This window comes from Chiloscyllium plagiosum, chromosome 12 (assembly GCF_004010195.1).
Source record: "Chiloscyllium plagiosum isolate BGI_BamShark_2017 chromosome 12, ASM401019v2, whole genome shotgun sequence".
NCBI classification, from domain to species: Eukaryota; Metazoa; Chordata; class Chondrichthyes; order Orectolobiformes; family Hemiscylliidae; genus Chiloscyllium; species Chiloscyllium plagiosum.
This window is the reverse complement of record NC_057721.1, coordinates 57,840,516-57,861,119: the sequence shown is the minus strand read 5'-3', so window position 1 is coordinate 57,861,119 and position 20,604 is coordinate 57,840,516. Positions and strand designations below refer to the sequence as shown.

At 39.9% G+C, this 20,604-nt stretch overlaps 1 protein-coding gene across 3 annotated transcripts in view; it reads right to left on the bottom strand.

Moving 5' to 3' along the window:
* Positions 1-6,251: 6,251 nt before the first annotated feature.
* Positions 6,252-20,604, bottom strand: part of LOC122555307 (T-box transcription factor T-like) — a 33,131-nt gene continuing 18,778 nt past the window's right edge. Inside the window, exons 3-6 of one of the 3 annotated variants that reach the window (XM_043701170.1) lie at positions 16,692-16,956; positions 12,506-12,640; positions 7,745-7,817; positions 6,252-6,918 (exon numbers count right to left, since the gene is read on the bottom strand). In XM_043701170.1, the coding sequence (XP_043557105.1) occupies positions 6,833-6,918; positions 7,745-7,817; positions 12,506-12,640; positions 16,692-16,956 (559 nt within the window). In that variant the 3' untranslated portion in view covers positions 6,252-6,832. The remainder of the gene's footprint in view (positions 6,919-7,744; positions 7,818-12,505; positions 12,641-16,691; positions 16,957-20,604) is intronic. The other 2 variants (XM_043701172.1, XM_043701171.1) reach the window with 2 other exon arrangements.

Below are 20,604 nucleotides of genomic sequence, written 5' to 3'. Positions count from 1 at the left end.
TTGAATTCTGTTGGGTGGGGATGACTTACCAGGGTAAACCATGGAGTACACATCTCTGGCACAGAGTCTGTCCCTGTTGCTCAGAAAGGATGGGGGAAAAGGAGCAGACCATTCGTCACTGGGGACTCCATAGCTAGGGGGACAGATAGGAAGTTCTGTGGGAACGAGAGAGACTCACAGTTGGTGTGTTGCCTCCCAGGTGTCAGGGTTCATGATGTTTCTGATTGTGTTTTTGGGATCCTTGAGGGGATGGGAGCAGCCCCAAATCATGGTCCACATAGGTACTAACAACATAGGTAGGAAAAGGATCGTGATTTAAGGCAGAAATTCAGGGAGCTAGGGTGGAAGCTTAGAGCTATAACAAACAGAGTTATTAGATCTGGTTCGTTTCCCTGGTCATGTGCTAGCGAAACGAGGAACAGGGAGAGAGAGGAGTTGAATACGTAGCTGCAGGGATGGTGCAGCAGGGAGGCTTTCAGATACCTGGATAATTGGGAGCTCACCCAAGGTTCGGTGGGACATCTAAAAACAGAATGGTCTACTCCTGAACCAGAGGAGTTCCAATATCCTGGGGGTGGGAAATGTTTGCTAATACTCTTCAGGAGGGTTCAAACTAATTCAGCAGGAGAATGAGACCTAAATTGTAGTTGCAGTGTCCAGGAGGTTGAGAGTGGTGAGGTCAAAAATAAGGTTTCAATGTTACAAGAGTGCACCGGCAAGCAGGAAATTGGTTTGATGTGTGTCTACTTCACCACCAGGAGCATCCGGAATAAGGTGGGTGAACTTGCAGCATGGGTTGTAGTTGGGACTTCGATGTTGTGGCCATTTCAGAAACATGGATAGAGCAGGGACAGGAATGGTTGTTGCAGGTTCCAGGATTTATATGTTTCAGTAAAAACAGATAAGATGGTAAAAAGGAGGGGTGGGGGTCATTGTTAGTCAGGGTTAGTATTACAGGTGGCAGAAAGGACTTTGAGGACTCATCTATTGAGGTAGTATGAGCTGAGGTTAGAAACAGGAAAGGAGAGGTTACCCTGTTGGGAGTTTTCTATAGGCTTCCGAATAGTTTCAGAGATTTAGAGGAAATGATAGCAAAGATGACTCTGGATAGGAGCGAGAGTGACAGGGTAGATTAAATTACTTACACAGTGTGGAACAGGTCCTTCAGCGCAACATGTCCACACCGACCCGCAACCCACCCAGACCCCTACATTTACCCCTGCACCTAACACTATGGGCAATTTAGCATGGTCAATTCACCTAACCTGCACATTTTTGGACTGTGGGAGGAAACCGGAGCACCCAGAGGAAACCCACGCAGACACGGGGAGAATGTACAAACTCCACAAGACAGTTGCCCAAGGGAGGAATTGAACCCGGGTCTCTGGCGCTGTGAGGCAGCAGTGCTAACCACTGTGCCACCGTGCCCTAGTTGTTATGGGGGTCTTTAACTTTCCAAATATTGACTGAAAATACAATAATTCGAGTACTTGAGATGGGTCAGCCTTTGTCCAATGTATGCAGGAGGGTTTCCTGACACATTATGTAAACAGGCCAACAAGGGGCAAGGCCACATTGGATTTGGTACTGGGTAATGAACCTGGCCAGGTGTTACATTTCAAGGTAGGTGAGCACTTTGGCAATAGTGACCACAATTCAGTTATGTTTACTTTAGCAATGGAAAGGGATACGTATATACCGCAGGGCAAGAGTTATAACTGGGAGAAAGGAAATAGTGATGTGATTAGGCAAGATTCAGGATGCATAGAATAGGGAAAGAAACTGCACAGGATGGGCACAATTGAAATGTGGAGCTTATTCAAGGAACAGTTACTGCGTGTCCTTGATAAGTATGTACCTGTCAGGCAGAGAATAAGTTGTCGAACAAGAGAGCCGTGGTTTACTAAGGAAGTTGAATCTCTTGTCAAGAGGAAGAAGGCAGTGTATATTAGGATGAGACATGAAGGCTCAGCTAGGGGGCTTGAGGAGTTATAATTTAGCCAGGACAGACCTAAAGAGAGATTAAGAAGAACCAAGAGGGGACATGAGAATTCGTTGGCAGATAGGATCAAGGAAATCCCTAAAGATTTCCATAGGTTTATCAGGAAGAAAAGAATGGCTAGAGTAAGATTAGGGCCAATCAAGGATAGTAGTGGGAAGTTGTGCGGACTCTGAGGAGATAAATGAAGGGCTACATGAATATTTTTCATCAGTATTCACACCAGAAAAAGACAATGTTGTCGAGGAGAATACGGAGATACAGGCTACTAAGAATTCGTTGGCAGATAGGATCAAGGAAATCCCTAAAGCTTTCCATAGGTTTATCAGGAAGAAAAGAATGGCTAGAGTAAGATTAGGGCCAATCAAGGATAGTAGTGGGAAGTTGTGTGGACTCTGAGGAGATAAATGAAGGGCTATTTTTCATCAGTATTCACACCGGAAAAAGACAATGTTGTCGAGGAGAATACGGAGATACAGGCTACTAGACTAGATGGAATGGAGTTCAGAAGGGGGAAGTGTTAGCAATCCTGGAAAGTATAAAAATAGACAAGTCCCCTGGGCCAAATGGGATTTATCCTATGATTCCCTGGGAATCCAGGAAGGAGATTGCAGAGCGTTTGGCTTTGGTCTTTATGTCATCATGGTCTACAGGAATAGTGCCAGAAGACTGGAGAATAGCAAATGTTGTCCCATTGTTTAAAAAGGGGAGCAGAGAAAACCCTGGTAATTATAGACCTGTTAGCCTTACTTCGGTAGTGGGTAAAGTGTTGGAAAAGGTTATATGAGATAGGATTTATAATCATCTAAAAAGGAATAGTCAACACAGTTTTGTGAAGGGTAGGTCATGCCTTACAAACCTTACTGAGTTCTGAGATGACCAAACAGGTGGATGAGGGTAAAGCAGTTGAAGTGGTGTATATGGATTTTAGTAAAGTGATTGTTAAGGTTCTCCATGGTAGGTTATTGCACAAAATATGGAGGCATGGAATTGAGAGTGAATCAGTGGTTTATATCAGAAATTGGTTAGCTAAAAGACGACAGAGGGTGATGGTTGATGGAAAGTATTCATCCTGGAGTTCAGTTACTAGTGGTGTACTGCAAGGATCTGTTTTGGGGCCACTGCTGTTTATCATTTTTATAAATTACCTGGATGAAGGCATAGAAGGATGTGTTCATAAATTTGCGGATGACAATCAGGTTGGTGGAGTTTTGGATAGTACCGAAGGATACAGAGGAACATAGATAAGCTGCAGAGCTGGGCTGAGAGGTGACAAATAGAGTTTAATGTCGAAAAGTGTGAGGTGATTCACTTTGGAAGGAGCAACAGGAATAAAGAGTACTGGGATAATGGGAAGATTTGTGATAGTATAGATGAACAGAGAGATCATAGCAGATAGGATCCATGTACATAGATCCCTGAAAGTTGCCAACTCAGGTTGATAGGCTTGTTAAGAAGACAAACAGGTGTGTTAGCTTTTATTGGTAGATTGATTGAGTTTCGGAGCCATGAGATCATGCTGCAGCTGCACAAACCTCTGGTACGGCTGCACTTGGAACTTTGCAAACAGTTCTGGTCTCTGCATTATCGGAAGGATGTGGAAGCTTCGGAAAGGGTTCAGAGGAGATTTACTAGGATGTTGCCTGGTATGGAGGGAAGGTCTTATGAGGAAAGGCTGAGGGACTTGAGGCTGTTTTCGTTAGAGAGAAGGTTGGGAGGTGACTTCATTGAAACATATGAAATAATCAGATGTTTAGATAGGGTGGACAGTGAGAGCCTTTTTCCTTGGATGGTGATGGCTAGGACAAGGGGACATAGCTTTAAATTGAGGGGTGATAGGCAGATGTCAGAGGTAGTTTCTGCACTCAGAGTAGTAAGAGCATGGAATGCCCTGCCTGCAACAGTATTAAACCTGACAACTTTAAGGGCATTTAAATGTTCATTGGATAGACATATGGATGAGAATGGAATCATGAACGTTAGATGGGCTTCAGATTGGTTTCATAGGTTGGCGCAACATTGAGGGCCGAAGTGCCTATACTGCGCTGTAATGTTCTACATTCTATCTATTTCCAAAAGAAGTATAATGCCATTATGTGTTGTGTAGTACACTGCTGTTGCACAAGATGTACCTTTGTTGCATTGTTAATTCAGTAAGACTATAAAAGAAAATGTTCAAGTAAAACCAAGAACTGCAGTTGCGAGTTCTACAATAAAAACAGAAATTGCTGGAGAAACTCAGCAGGTCCAGCAGCATCTGTGGAAAGAAAGCAGAGGCAACAGGTCAGGTTCAGTCAGTCATTCTCCCATATCCTTACCCCAATCCCTACACACCAGGCCTTGTTATCACATGGTCTGCTATTACACACAGCTCATTGTTAGCCACTAATAGTCCCCAATATTAGCTATTCATCTTCCCAGGCTGACCGCTATCCATTCCTTTGTCTGTCAAAGTGTTCTTCTGTCTTTTTGGGCTCTATGTTCACCTATTGTTTACTCCTTAACCCCTTCCCCCACTGTATCTTTTGCATAAAAAACATCTTTTTCCTAACTACCATCAATTCTGAAGAAGGGTCACTGGACCTGAAACATTAATCTGGTTTCTCTCCACAGATGCTGCCAGACCTGCAAAGTTTTTCCAGAAATTTCTGTTTATGCTTCAGGTTCAGTCACCCTTCAGCAGAATTCCAGTAGTTTTAGAGTTTCAGGAGTTTTGATGAAAGGTCACTGAACCAAAACATTAACTCTGCTGGTATCTAGCTAACCAGAATATGTACCAATCCTGCTGTATCTACCCACAGCTCAAAGAGGGGCAGTGAATCAGGATGAGCTCGTTTTCCTTGAAAAGGAGCCTATGAATAGTGTCATATACTACAAACTGAACTGTAAATCATCCAATCCAAGGTCGGTGGTTGCAAAGATGATCATTCAGTTTAAATTCCATGCTACAAGCTTATTTCAGTCTGCCTCAAAAACTGATGTTTGAGCATGGCATCAGTGTGAGAGCCATGGAATTCTTTGGTCTCTAAGCACTGAATTATGAGAACAGAGGAAACGAAGTAGTTTTGTATTCACAGGAATACAGAAGGTAAAAAAGATGAGTGGATTGAACTTTTTTTTAGGCTTTCAAAAAGATGTGTAGGTTGACGAAGAGACATTTTCCATTGGTAGGTGACTGTAGGATATGGGACATGGCCTTTAATTTTGAAATAGACCATTGAATTAAGAGAGAAGCTTGAAAACTTGTCTCCATGTAGAAATGTGAAACGTTCTGAAAATTATAGATGTTGGTTCAATTAACAGTTGAAGTTCTGGTCTCCTTCCTAACAGAAAGATGTTGTGAAACTTGAAAGGGTTCAGAAAAGATTTAGAAGATTGTTGCCAGGGATGGAGCTATAGGGAGAGGTTGAATAGGCTGGGGCTGTTTTCCCTGGAGCGGAGGCTGAGGGGTGACCTTATAAAGGTTTACAAAATTAAGAGGGGCATCGATAGGATAAATAGACAAAGTCTTTTCCCTGGGGTCAGGGAGTCCAGAACTAGAGGGCATAGGTTTAGGGTCAGAGGGGAAAGATATAAAAGGGACCTAAGGGGCAACGTTTTCACACAGAGGGTGAAAAGTGTATGGAATGAGCTGCCAGAGGATGTGGTGGAGGCTGGTACAATTGCAATATTTCAAAGGCATTTGGATGAGTATATGAATAGGAAGGGTTTGGAGGGATGTGGGCTGGGTACTGGCAGGTGGGACTAGATTGGGTTGGGACATCTGGTCAGCATGGACGGGTTGGACCGAAGGGTCTGTATCCATGCTGTACATCTCTATGACTCTAAGTTCACAGATATAGATACCTTACATGGCAAAGAATATGAAAGAATATGGATGGAGTTAGGCTATAGATCAGTTACAAACTCACTGAGTGGCAGAACAAGCTTGAGCTACTGAATGAACTGTTTATGTCCCTGTGTGAGATGAATGTCTATTGATTGTTTGCTGAGGGAAATGTGCTGACTCATGCTGAAGAGTATCAGGCTTGAAGTCAATTCTTTTCTACTCACATTGCATAGGTATAAAACGGTGCAGTTTGTGAATTATCAAAAGGGCCCTCTGGTGCATAACAATAGGTTTGTGTTCATCTAGGGAAAGAGAAGGAATTGCTCGAATACACCAAGGCAACTGGATCTGCCTGTGCTTCCTCAGCTTCTTTCTCTTGTTTTCAGGTACTTTTTATTCAGAGAGCAAAACAACACATTAGCAATGAGTAGAGAATGAACAAGAAACAGAAACAAAAGGTTATTTACAAGGACGTTTGGTGTGCTCCAGCAACAAGTAGTGGAAGAGTAGTAATAGGCCATGATGAGCATATAACCAAAGCCTGCCCTCCTATTTTTCCCAAATTAATTTTGTACCATGTAGGGCCATTTGTCTGATAGAATGCTTCCCCTTCAAAACAAACTTGATGTGAGGTAAACCCAGGCTGTATAATCTGTGTATCACTCAGATTATCAACCGTCGTTTGAAAAAAAAAGAATGCAGTCAGATGCAATGCTTGACCCAACATGCATTAAACCATCAATTCTTTAGGCTCTCATCTTGAGAAGAATCTGCAGGAAGAAAAGGGAACAGATTTTTCAATTTTTTTGTGGACAGCAGCTTTAAAGTAAGCAAGGTCAAATGTTCTTAATGTTTGAAACAACCGATTATGAAATTAATAACCTATTGTTGGGATATTGAAATGGACTCTGAAGATCAAATGATTATAGCAAAGGGAGGATACATGCTGGATTGCAGCAGGATGGCTAAAAATGACCTCTCCAGTTATGTAAACATGTCTATACTCATAATATCCCTTCAGGTCCAAGAACTGCTTTATTATTCCTGGTCAGCTGTGGTCCTGGTTCTCTCGATGATTTTAGGCACTGAGCTGTACAAACAAATAGATTTAATGATGTTAGGAAGTTGCACAATTGAAGGGAGACTTGTCTTCAGTCCTAAGCATTTCTCATAACTTTACAAAGCAATTTTGTAAGATGCCCCTTTTGTGATTAAACTCTCAAGAACTCTGTACATGTAATACTGGTCCCAAATGGCAACTTAATTTCTGAGGAACAAAGAATTGCTGATAAAAGGAACCAGCAATGTGTGCTAACTTGGCAGGTCATTTCCCTGACTGTACACTCACAGGTAGTTGTACTGGCACTATGTCTTGTCAAAAGGGAATAGCAATATATGCAAAGGTACGTACATTTCAATAAAATGGCACACCACCACTTTCAAACCCAAATTGCTTTTGTCAGCAAATGCTGGCCATCCAGTGACATTCACATCCCATAGATGAATTTAAAAAGTCACTTACCATGATACCTCTTCTAATACCAGTGAATGCCTTTTTACTTGCTCCCAATTGGATTTTTACAGTTTAATTTTTCTTTAAGTCAGGACTACAGTGTTGCCAGTTGTGGGGCTTATCGATTCTGTAATATTCTATAATCTATTGGCACGTTACCAGTAAACCAAAACTGCAACCTTTGTATATTGTTACACCCTGGTATTTTGTTATATTGCCCGTCAGTTAAGGAGATGTAAATAAATTTAGTATAATAGTGGCTTCCCACATATTATTTTTACTTTGCGCAATATACAGCAAAATATATTTTAAAATTATTGTAAACGTATCATTAGAAAGACAAGAGAGACATCAAGTAACAACCAATCCATAAAAAGTGTCATTGCATGATTTTACTGCTTACTGTTGACAAACCTTTCTTTGGCATCCAGGAATGCTTTTGCAAAAGGATTGTTCTTGATCTTCAGAGCTGTAACCTTAAGACAAAACACATAAAACCCAAAATGTAGATAGTGAATTATACAAAGAATTCTCAATATAAATCTTAAGGCAATTAACACTAAGGTACAGGCTACTTTTTTTCTCTGACAACCAATATACCTTTGAACATTTGTAAAGTGAGAAGATTTCATTTGTATACAGTCCTCTGCCTTCTGGTCTACAGGATATTCATAAACTGTCACCTTCTAGCAGCTAATCCACACAAGCACTCTTCCTCCTAATCCCTCTTCAATTCATTGAATTATTGATGGAATTGTGAGGCAAAGTTTACTCAGTTCCCTTGACTTGCTGTTTATTAGGCGGAAGTGGGTACTGCAGATTAGAGTCAAGGTTAGTGTGGTGCTGGAAAAGCAGAGCAGGTCAGGCAGCATCCGAGAAGCAGGAAAATCGACATTTCAGGCAAAAGCCCTTCATCTGTTTATTGTTCCTTCTGGCTACAGCTTCACTCTGCAATTAAGCTCTCTTCTGCAGGTCTTAAGACCAGAAAGTCTTGAGAAAATCTACAAAGTGTTCAAATGAGCTCTCAGTATGACTATAAGAGAAAGACTCTGTAAATGGGTACAGTTGGCCACATATGACAGTGTTGCAGCAACACAAATATTTAAATTCATAGGATTGTTACAGGGCAGAAGGAAGCTATTCAATCCAGCATGTCTGCACTGACTAAGTTAATATCTTAAACCTAGTGCTAATCTTCTGCATTTTACCCACAGTCCTACATTGTTTCTATTTTAATAATTATCTAATGACCTCTTGAACACCTCACTCGAACCCACCCTCACCAGACTTCCAGCTGGTGCATCCCAAACTCTAGCTACTCATTGTCTGAGAATGTTTTTTCACTTTGTTGCAAATCACTTTAAAACTCTTCCCTTTGATCCTTGATCCATTTATGAATGCGAACTGTATCTCCCTATCTACTCTGTCTGGACTGTTCATGATTTTGAAAACTTCTATCAAATTTCTCCTTACCAAGGAAAACTGTCCTAGCTTCTCAAGTCTTTCCTTATAACCAATACATCTCAACCCCTTAACCATCCATAAATTTCTTCATCACTCTCTTCAGTCCAATTACATCTTTCCCATTGTGTGGCACCTATATCTGTATACAGTACTCCAAATGTGGCCTAACCAGTGTCTTTTGTAAGTTTATCATAATCTAACTCTATGCCTCTGTTAATGAAGTCAAGAATGATGCATGCTTTATTATCTGCTCTCTCCATTTGTTCTAATATACATATACAGCAAGCTGCTCTGCTCCTCAACATCCTTGAAAGTAATACCTTTCATTTCATAATGTCTCTCCACGTTCTTGTACCAAAGTAAATCACCTCACATTCTCCACACTGTGCTTCATTTGTCAAATATTCACCTTTCCACCAACTCAAATCTTTTTGGAGTTCTACTGATCCTCCTCACAACATACATTGCTATCAAGTTATGCCTTAGCCACAAACTTTGAAATTGTCACCTGCACATCAATGTCTAGATCATGGATATGTATCAGGCCAATCAAAAGTCCCAATACCGGCATCTCAGGAACTCCACTATCAAATTCAGCTGGCCCAAAAAGAAATCATTAATCATTATTCTGTTTCCTATCACTCAGTCAGTTTTGTATCTATGTTTCTACTGTTCGTTTTATCCCATGACCAATAATTTTTCTCACACATCTTGAAACACCTTCTGGCACTCCCTGTACACAGCATCAACATATTTGACCCAATCAACCCTTTCTGTTCGGTCTTCAAAAATATTCCAGCAAATCAGACTCAATTTTACCTCAACAAATCTATGCTGACACTTCTAAATCAACATTTTCCATGTGACTTAATTCTATCCCAAAAAGTGGTTTCTCGAGGTTTCCTGCTCACCAAAGATAAATTGACTGGGTGGCACAGGTGGGTGGCACAGTGGCTAACACTGTTGTCTCACAGCGCCAGAGATCCGGGTTCAATTCCCACCTCAGGCGACTGACTGTGTGGAGTTTGCACATTCTCCCCGTGTCTGCGTGGGTTTCCTCCCACAGTCCAAAGATATGCAGGTTAGGTGGATTCGCCATGCTAAATTGCCCGTAGTGTTAGGTGAAGGGGTAAATGTAGGGGTATGGGTGGGTTGTGCTTTGGCAGGTCGGTGTGGACTTGTTGGGCTGAAGGACCTGTTTCCACACTAAATAATCTAATCTAAGACTGGTCTGTAATTGCCAATCTGAAGTGCTGAGGAAGAGTCACTGGACCTGAAACATTAACTTGCTTTCTCTCCACAGATGCTGCCCGACCTGCTGAGTTTCTCCAGTAACTTCTGTTTTTGTTTCAGATTTCCAGCGTTTGCACTTCTTTGTTTTTGTTGACTTCTCTTGTATCGTTTTGGTGACTTAGCTTCTTCCTCTGTCACCATAGTCTGGACAGCATCTGTCTTGTAAGGTAAAGACAGATGCAAAGTATTCATTTTACTATTTCAGCCATGCCACCTGCCTCCAAATGTAAATTCCTTCTTTCTTTTGAATCAGCTGAATCCCTCCTTTTCTTATTGATGTGCTCATGGAAGACTTTAGATTTCCCCTTATGTTAGTTGCCAGTGTTTTTCTCAGAATCTCTCTTTGTTTTTTGTACCTGCTTTTTCATTCTCCTTCTGATACTTTTTTAATCAGTTTGGTTTTCATCTGTCATAACCCACTTTTTCTTCTTTAACTTAATTTCTATCTCCTTTGTCATCCAGGGAACTCTGGATTTGTTTGTGCTAACTTTCCCTTCAGAGAGATATACCCTGACTGCACCCAAACCATTTCCTCTTTGAAGATAATCATTGTTCTATGACTGATTTTCCCGCCAGCCTTTAGCCCAAGTCTATTTGGCTTTGCTCCATTTTTGCACCATTGAAGTGATCTCTCCAACAGTTCATTTTCTTGCTCTGGATCAACCCATGTCATTTTACAACTTCATTTTTAATGTTATGAAATGAAGATCACTATCCCCTAAATGTTTCCCATTGTCATTTAATCAACTTAGCCCTCCTCATCTAAAGGACATAGTGGTGTCTCCTTTTTTGTTGAACTAGAAAAATACAGTTGGACACATTTAGACTTTATTACTTTCTCTCTTATGCTATTATCTATTTCAGTGCTTAGCTCTTTTTCTTAGCTGTCCACATGTCTTTTTCACATCCTTCAACAACATAATTGCAAACATAGCAGCCTCACTCCTCACTGATTGCTAATATTTATACCTCAATCCCAAATCAAAAAATCAAGGCAAAAAAAAAATGAACCTCAAAACATACAGTTGGATTTTCTGAGGAGTAGTAATCTCAAAGATTATTTCTTTTCGCAACAAAAGAGCTCAGCATTTCTACCAGGGGATTCCAACTGGAGATCCTTCAAAAACGAGGTGGTATTTCCATTTCAACAGGTCCCTCATGTTGTAGAACAGACATGGGAGAGCAAACCACACCTCTTTATTCACAGAATCAGGTGGCGGTATTCTGAAATTTAAATTTCCAATGTCGCAGACAGACACTTTAATAACTGTTGTGAAATATTAAGTGCATAAGATATGTATATGGTTAGAGTGGCAGGTAAGTGAGGAAGGGGGAGGGGTGCCAGGTGAGTATGGTACCAAGTAGACAGAAGATAGGGTGCAAGTTGGTAAGGTGTAGCATGTCAATGGGTAGGGTGCCAGATGGGTAAACAACAGGGTGCAAGGTAACAAAAGGATGAAGTATGTGGTGAAGTGTGTAGGATTCCTTAGGGTGTCTGGGAGATATCACAACTGGAAGGAATAAGGGTAGGTGGTAGTGGCTCCCAGGTCTGTGGGAAAGTTGTCAGATCTCAGGTGTGCTGTGGTTGGTGGTAGGGTCCATCAGCAGGGGCAGGAAGGGATTTTGGATTCTGAATGTGGATGCGGAGTGGGTGTCAGATTTCAGCATAGAGCCATGTCAGATTTTGTGGAGTTTTAGGATTTGAGGGGAGTGTAGTTCAAGCAATAAGGCAAGTTGGGAGGTAAATTTAATAGTTATGCAAAAGTTAAACTAGATAAGTCTAAGTTTCCTTACTCTTCCAAATTCTGCGATTAAAATGCAAACTTTCACAAAGTTCCCAGTGAAAGGAAATTGCATAGCATAATCTCCAATTTCCTGGGCAAATCCTTTCAAGTCTATTACAATGGGAAGTCCACAGTATCCTCATGTGCAATTCCTATCTACAATTCAGAAACTATTATCTGACCATTGGAAAATCTGGGTCTATGCAGTTACAGCAGTAACATTCGGAATAAGGAAAACATCCGAGTTTCCTGTTGATCAGGTGGAAAGCAATTCGACGAAGAAGAAGGAAATATTAGCTAGCACAGACACTGCTGTGAAGATGGTATTATCTCTTAATAACCAGGATATGAGAGAACAGGCATTAGGCTCAATGTTATCATTGGCAAGCTCCACATCGAGAGCCTCAAACTGACAATTCATCCACATACTTTTTATGATCTAGATTCACTGCAATAGGGAATAAAAATAAGTGTAAATGCTTACTCAGCATTCTCTTCCTAAACCTTAAATGATCAGTAATGAATGAAGAGAAGTATCTACAATACCTCATGTAAAAACATCTAACCAACATAATTATGAGAAGATAAATGTAAACCAATATTGTAATGATGTCTGCACTGACCTCTTCATTCTGATATGCAGTCACTGCAATGAACTGGGTCTCTGGAAAAGAGTGATTTGAAACCATCCTGCGAGGACCACCTACACGCACTATATGAATTTGAGGCTTGTACTTATGCAGAGAATTTAGAATTACCTGTAAAAACATGGCAAAACATTTCTTGGTAAACCATAATTTTGTAACTAAATTGTGGTTGAACTACATTAATACACAATTGCACTAATGCTGCTACTCAGGATCACAGAATTGTTAGGGAACAGAAGGGAGGCTATTTGGCACATTGTGCCTGCAACACTTCTGTCACCTAGTACCAATCTCCTGCCTTTTCTTTATATCCCAGCACACCATTACTATCCAAATAATTATCAAATATCCTCTTGAATGTTTCAATTGAATTTGCCTCCAGCATATTTCCAAAAAGCTTGTGATTTCAAAACATGATGTGGAGGTGCCAGTGTTGGACAGAGGTGGACAAAGTGAAAAATCAAGATTAGAGTGATGCTGGAAAAGCACAGCAGGTCAGGCAGCTTCCGAGGAGCAGGAAAATCAATAGCGATTTTCCTGCTCCTCAGATGCTGCATAACCTGATGTGCTTTTCCAGCATTACTCTAATCTTGATTCTAATCTCCAGCATCTGCAGTCCTCACAAAGTTAAAAATCACACAACACCAGGTTATAGTCCAACAGATTTATTTGGAAGCTTTAGCTTTTGGAGCGCTGCTGATGATGCGGACAGCTACTTAATGAAGGAGCAGCATATTGTGTTGTGTGATTTTTAACTTCAAATAAATATGTTGGACTATAACATAGTGTTGTCTGACTTCTGACGTTGTCCACCCCAGTCCAACACCGGCACCCCCACATCATAGTATATTTCCAGGCATTGCATTCCATACTTTAACCATTCACTGTGAAAAGGTTTGTTTTGTTTGCACATCACTTTGAAGTTCCACACAATCCCCCTTACGGTCTATAATTCCTCCAAGTTTCATGTCACCTGCAAACTTTGAAATTGTCCCCTGTACACCAAGATCCAGATCATCAGAAAAAGCAATATTGATGCCTGGAGAACTCCCTCCAAACCTTTCTCCAACCCAAATAAATTCTCTCTTTCCTATCACTCAGCTAATTTTGTATCCGTGTTGCTGCAGTCCTTTTTACACTATGACCTAAAACTATCCTCACAGGTCTGTTGCGTGGCACTGTATCAAAAGTCTACTGGAAATCCAGATATACCACATCAATTGTGCTAGCCTCATTGACTCTTTCTGGTTCCTCTTCAAAAAGCTCCAGTAAGTGAGCTAAATACAATTGCCCCATTCAAAATCCATGCTGATTCTTTCTAATCAAGTTTTTTTTCCAAACGATCACTAGTTCTATCCTGAATAGCTGTTCCAGTAATTTCGCCACCACTGATGTTAAACTGACTAGTCTTTAATTGCTGGGATTATCCTTACAACCTTTCTTGAACAAGGCCATAATATTTGCAATTCTCCAATCTTCTGGTGCCTCCCCCAAGTCTAGGCAAGATTGAAAGATTATACTCAATGCCCCACAATTTCTACCCCACATTTCTTCAAAATATTTAGATAAGTTTCAACTGGTCTTGTTAACTTTAAGTGCCAATAATATAGCCAACACTTCTTTATAATTAACTTTGAACACTTCTAGTGATAGAGTTTTCTCCTCTGTCACCATGGCATGGGCAGTATCCTCTTCTTTAATAAACACAGAATAAAGGATTCATTTAACACCTCAGCCATGCCCCTGCCTCTGTGTGTAACTTGCCTTTTTGGTCTCTCATCACTCTATTCCTCTTTCTATTCTCTTACTGTGTATATGCCAATAGACTTTTTTTAAAAAAGTTTCTCTTTGCTTCTCCAATTTTCTTTTCCACCTCCCCCTAAACCTTTGGTTTTCCAATTGATCATCAGTTGTACTTTTTGCCTTACACCTGTCATATGCACACATTTTCTCCCTAATATTAATTCTTATTCTTTTTTAATCCAGGGAACTCTGGATTTAGTTGTTGCACCTTTTCCATTTGAAAGAATATACCTTGACTCTACCTGAACTTTCTGACTCTTCTTCCAATCAAATGTGCTCAGCTCTCTTCTTGCCCCATTAAAGTTAGCTCACCACTAGCTGATTTTGCTTACTCAAATTATTGCATGTCATTTTCCAACACCATGCAGAACCTTATGATATAATTATCACTGCCTTCTGAATGTTCTCCCACTGACACTTCAAACTTAGAGTCATACAGATGTACAGCACGGAAACAGACCCTTCCGTCCAACCCGTCCATGCCGACCAGATATCCTAACCCAATCTAGTCCCACCTGCCAGCACCCAGCCCATATCCCTCCAAACCCTTCCTATTCATATACCCATCCAGATGCCTTTAAAATGTTGCAATTGTACCAGCCTCCACCACTTCCTCCAGCAGCTCATTCCATACACGTACCACCCTCTGCATGAAAAAGTTGCCTCTTAGGAGGTCTCTTTTATATTTTTCCCCTCTCACCTTAAACCTATGCCCTTTAGTTCTGGATTCCCCCAACCCAGGGAAGAGACTTTGTCTAATAATCTAATTCATGCCCGGCATGATTTTATAAGGTCACCCCTCAGCCTCAGACGCTCCAGGGAAAACAGCCCCAGCCTATTCAGCCTCTCCCTATAGCTCAAATCCTCCAACCCTGGCAACATCCTTGTAAATCTTTTCTGAACCCGTTCAAGTTTCACTAACCTGAATAAGTCCTGCCCTGGTTTGCCTTAATAAAATAGTCTCCCATTTAAGTAAATAAAACTCCATCTACCGCACCATTGGCCTATCTGATCAAGGTCACATTATACTCAGAGGTAACCTTCTTCACTATCCACCAAACCACCTATTTTGGTGTCATTCAACCATTTAGATAAAATTAAACAAAAAGCAAATGAGTACACTGAAGTTAATAGCCAGAAATATTGTGCCAGTCAAGTTTGCTGGACAGTTAGGTCAGGTTAGTGGCAGGGTTGAAGGCAAGGAAAAGTTATAACTGGACAGATCCACCTTCATCAAAAAGCCTAAAAGAAACCCGAGCAATTGACGGATATTTACACTGTTATAAATCAGCAGCTGCAGGAAAAATATATGGGGAAAACATTAAATCCTCTATTTACCATTGAAAGATTTTAGTTAAAACCAGTGGTTTGGGCATTTGCAGAGCAGTTTTTTGAATAGACTGTCGAGTCCTGCACTGGAAAATAATTACAAGGAAACCACTAAATATGGGCAGCCAGTAACTCTTGCCTTGGTGAGCTACATCACCCAAAATAGAGCTTATCTTGCCCTGCAAAATGCCATTCTGTATCCTGATAATCTTCAATAATTTCATTCAAAAGTTTGCTTTGTACCTGACCATTTTAGACTACTGCTTGCTGCTGACGGTAGGGGGAAAAATCAAAAGGTGTTCCATTCTCTACTGCTGACAACTCAATCTTAAGTGCAAAACAAAAACAATTAATAAAGACATTCCTAACAGATCTACGTGTGCAAGTAAAATAGAGAAAGCATAAAAGAGAGAAGATATTACTCATGATATTTTGAAATACTAAACATATTACATCACATTTAGCTAGAATACAAGTGCTACATCTTGGTTGTTACTTATTTTAAAAGAAAGAGACATCTCTGTAACATTGTTCCAGAACTGAAGTGATACAGATTTGTCCTCCAATAAATATGTTGCATAATGAGTTACTACGATTTGTCATCCTTTTTCTGCCTGTAAAAAATGCAGTTAATTTCATAATTACAAAACAACTCTAATTATGTAATTTTGCATAAAACATTTACTTTTGTTCAATGTCAATTTTAATAAAATCTGTGCCAAGGAAAACATAAATGACTGAACTCATTACAAACGTTTTTACATGAAATTGTACTCATTTGGATATCTCTTAATGCTTGCTGGACTGCATCAAGCAAAACCTCTTTTTCTGACTAAAACACGCTGTCCATTAAACTCAGAAAGTGCCAATTAGACCTGTTTATTCTTGTTTATGTTTGGTTTCCTTTCAAACAATGGTCTATATGAGTAGAGTAGGCTGAGAGGATTGGTATAATTACGTTAATGCACACTTGATATTTCACAATTGCCCTGTTTGTTACTGCAAATGAGATGGGAGGAGAAAGCTGTACCTGTCCACCAGTGTCGACTTTATTTGTTAACTTGACTTTACTGAAAGAGATTGGAGCTTTCATCCAGTGTGCCCCAAAGTTAGGGGAGTCAGGGTGGATGTAAACACAACTCTGTGTCAGGGGTTCTGGCTTGCCAGCTGGAATCCATTCACCATTCACGTATTTCCAACGATGACTGTCAGCAGCAACAAAGTCCAGTAGGAATGAATACATGGCATTTGGATCCAATCCAGATACACTTATTTTCAAAACTGGAAACATCCGCCTGAAAAAGTGAATGAGATGGAGGGAGAGAAAGTAAAATCAACCTTTCCTTTTGGGAAAGCACATAATGGTAATTGCGTTCAATAACAGAGAAAAGCATAATAACCTTTGCAAAAAAAAAAGGCTTGGCTACCATTTACATCCAGAGACTAATTTTCCTATTAATCCAAACATGCAGATTGGCATCACAGTAAGTAAATAGATTAATACATGTTCAGCAGTTGATTCAAAAGTCATTGCAAAGTGCAAGCAGGATGAAGAGTAACAGGTTTGGAAAAGGAATAATTTTTGCATTTTTCTTCCAGGTAGCAATAATTTACGATTCACCTCCATAATAAATTTACCATTTAAAAAATGTAATATATATAATATATATATAAAATATGAAAAAAGCTACCATGATAATATTTCACTCCATGTTACTTGATGAACATATTCTCTATCCATTGTGGACATCAAATGCTATAAGTACATTAGTGTTAATGAAGCAGTTGCTAATGGTTACCCAAGCTCCGGAAATGGTTCCCAGTTGTGAGCAGGTGTGGCAAATAAACAGACTAATTCTATATTAATATTGTTCTTTTCCAGCCAGGAAGAATTTGTTTCAAATTCTTCAGGTAGGGTATAATGGTTGTGCAGACCTACTATTAATGTAACATGAAATGCAATGTACATGACATAACATGATGTAAAGCAGAGAAAAAAAAACAGAGTAACAATACAGATAAAAAGATAAGGAAACTTTAGAAAAAGAGACTACCCTATTAGGAATCCCTTTCAAATGCCAAAATCTCTGACTGGGTGCATTTACTATATTTTACCATGGATGGAAGGACATCAGATCATTTTTACAGGACAGAACAATGTGTGTTGGAGAATACGGAGCTGACAAGTTGCAATCTAAAAATCACTATTAGGATTGTGAATTATCCTATACATCATGTTAGCATATTCTTAACAAATACACTTTAAAATTTACTACATTTGCCTGGTATTCTTATTGTATTTCATTTTTCAATAAGATAAAATTATTATATAGTCCTTCAGATACATTTACAGATTGTGGTGTGTCACTTCTTTCTGCAAAGAAAGGAGGAATTAAATGCTATTATGACTTGCTTTGTAGCCTAAAAGTGTTGAGTGTGGCAGTATTCTGCTTCAGTGGCAGCTTCTTTACATGATGTTTGTTATTTGTTCATGGAATGAGGACATCAATGGCTAGGCCAGCATTTATTGCCCTTCTCTGACTGCCCACAGGGCAGTTAAGTGTCAACCATATTGCTGTGGATCTGAAGGACATTAGTGAACCAAATGGGTTTTTCGGGCAATTGGCAATGGATTCTTTATTCCAGATATTTATTAAATTCAAATTCCACCATTTGCGATAATGGGACTCAAATTTGGTCCCCAGAGCATTTCCTGGGTCTCCAGATTAACAATCCAGCAGTAATACCACTAGACTATTGCCTCCCCGGTTGCTCTGGGTCTGGAGTCACATTTAGGTCTGACCAGGTAAGGATGGCAGTGTCCTTCCCTAAAGAACATAGGTGAACTAGATGGATTTTTTTCCTGACCATCGGCAATGTTTTCATGGTCATCAATAGACTCTTAATTCCAGACTTTTATTGAATTCAAACTCTACCATCTGCCATGGCAGGATTTGAATCCATGGTCTCCAGAACATTACCTGGGATTTGTTTAGTTATATTTTTATCAAAGATATAAAGTAAAGCATTAAGTTTCAGTTTTACATATCCCTGGCTTCATATTGTCCTTTTTATGGTCGTAATGTTATTAAACAAGTTACTAAATGCTTTTGCCATTTACAATGTCAAGTGCAGTAGTTAGTTTTAGATGTTCTATGTCCCTGTTACAGTTTCAATATTTAAGTAAAAAAGGCAAAGTAAAACAATAATTGTTCCTCTTCAACCGCATATTTCATTCAATATTTCACTTCATTCAATGAATGCTTTGTTCTTTCATTATTTTCGCTTTTTAAAGGTCTCAAATAGGTGCACAACAGCTTTAACCTTTTGAAGGTAATCACATTGTTTTCAATTCTGTAAAAAATATTGAAAAATATTGCACCAATAATATGTTAAGGCATTTTAATGTACAATGGATTTTCCACTCCATTTTAAAACATTCCAGACCTATGTAAGTCAGTAATAAAATGAGCAGCAAAAGGCGATAAAATGCATCAATGCTCCTCCATGCAACTGCCAGAAGTGAGGCCCAAGAACGGCGAAGGAGACAATCCAATCAGAGTGGCAGAGTGAGGATATGGACTGCACCAATTTGGCAGCTTCTGGCCTCAGTGCATCTGGTATTTTTTAAACAGTTTTTTCAGTGGCCTCCAGCAGTCCTTTAAAGGATTGATTGATTGATTTGATTTATGGTCATGTGTACCCAAGTGCAGTGAAAAGCTTTTTTTTGCGAGCAGTATGGGCTGATCATAATAAGCAAGGACATACAGATCATACGGTGAAAAAAAACTTGGACTGTGTAAGGCATACAGGTTACACCACACAAGATGTGCACTAGACAAGATAACATTCGCAAGATCAGCATTATTTGAAGTTAGAGAATCCATTCATCAGTCTAATAATGGCAGGGAAGAAGCTGTTTCTTGAACCTGATGGTGCATATAGTCAAGCTTCCATACCTTCTGCCTGATGGAAGAGGTTGTAGGAGAGCATTGCCGAGGTGAGATGGATCATTGATGATATTGGCAGCTTTTCCACAGTAGCGAGATGCATAAATGGAGTCCATGATATCTGATAAGTTCAATCCCTAGGTTTCATTAATTAGGGATAAGTGTACAAGAGCAAGAAGGCTACACTAACCTTATATTAGACCTTAGCTTGTGGTGTTTTTTTTTACAATTTTAACTCCAAACTCGGAGCTATTAGGATCAGGTGTATCACTCAACTAATTTCACTCAACTTCAGCCAGAGGTAGCTTGATTCTAGGACATGTAATTTGGGGCCCACAGAGTCCAACTAGTAGCCAATCAAAGAAAGAAAGCCAAACAAGGGTGTTGCCTTCCTCTTAGTAGCCTAAAATATATATTTTTTTTTAGCTAGGTTGGAATTTTTCCAGATATCATAAGGGTTTGGATGAAACTCTTCAGAAAATATTCCACCACCAAATAGACCTTTAGTATGGAAGATTAAATAAGTACAATTAAATTTTAAGTAAAGATGTGAAGTAATTGTAACAAAGTCAACCAGTAGGCTTCACAGAATATGAGATCCCTGATTGGGGCTATTAATTTGGTCCAGTCAGAAAGGCCTGACTGACAGAAAAACAGGACTGTGTGGAGTGCATCATTTCTCCCTCCAACTCTATTTTGATTTAGTCCCTACCCTCCCCTTCACTGTTTTTGATCACACAGCACTGTCCTTTGATGTGAAGGGCAGTGTTTGTCACTGGCCACCTGGGTGTTTTTCCTATCTTCCTGGTGGTGGAAATTGAATAATGATTCGTGCACTTTGTGTCTTTCACTGTGTCTCAAAAAAAAAATAAATAAAAGAGGACATCTTAAAAACCTTCTCCTCTGTTTTTGGCCGCACTTCAGTCCCACGCTCCTGATCTTTGGGCATCCGGTACGGAGGAAGGAGGGCAGGTCTGAAGACCTCCTCGTGGG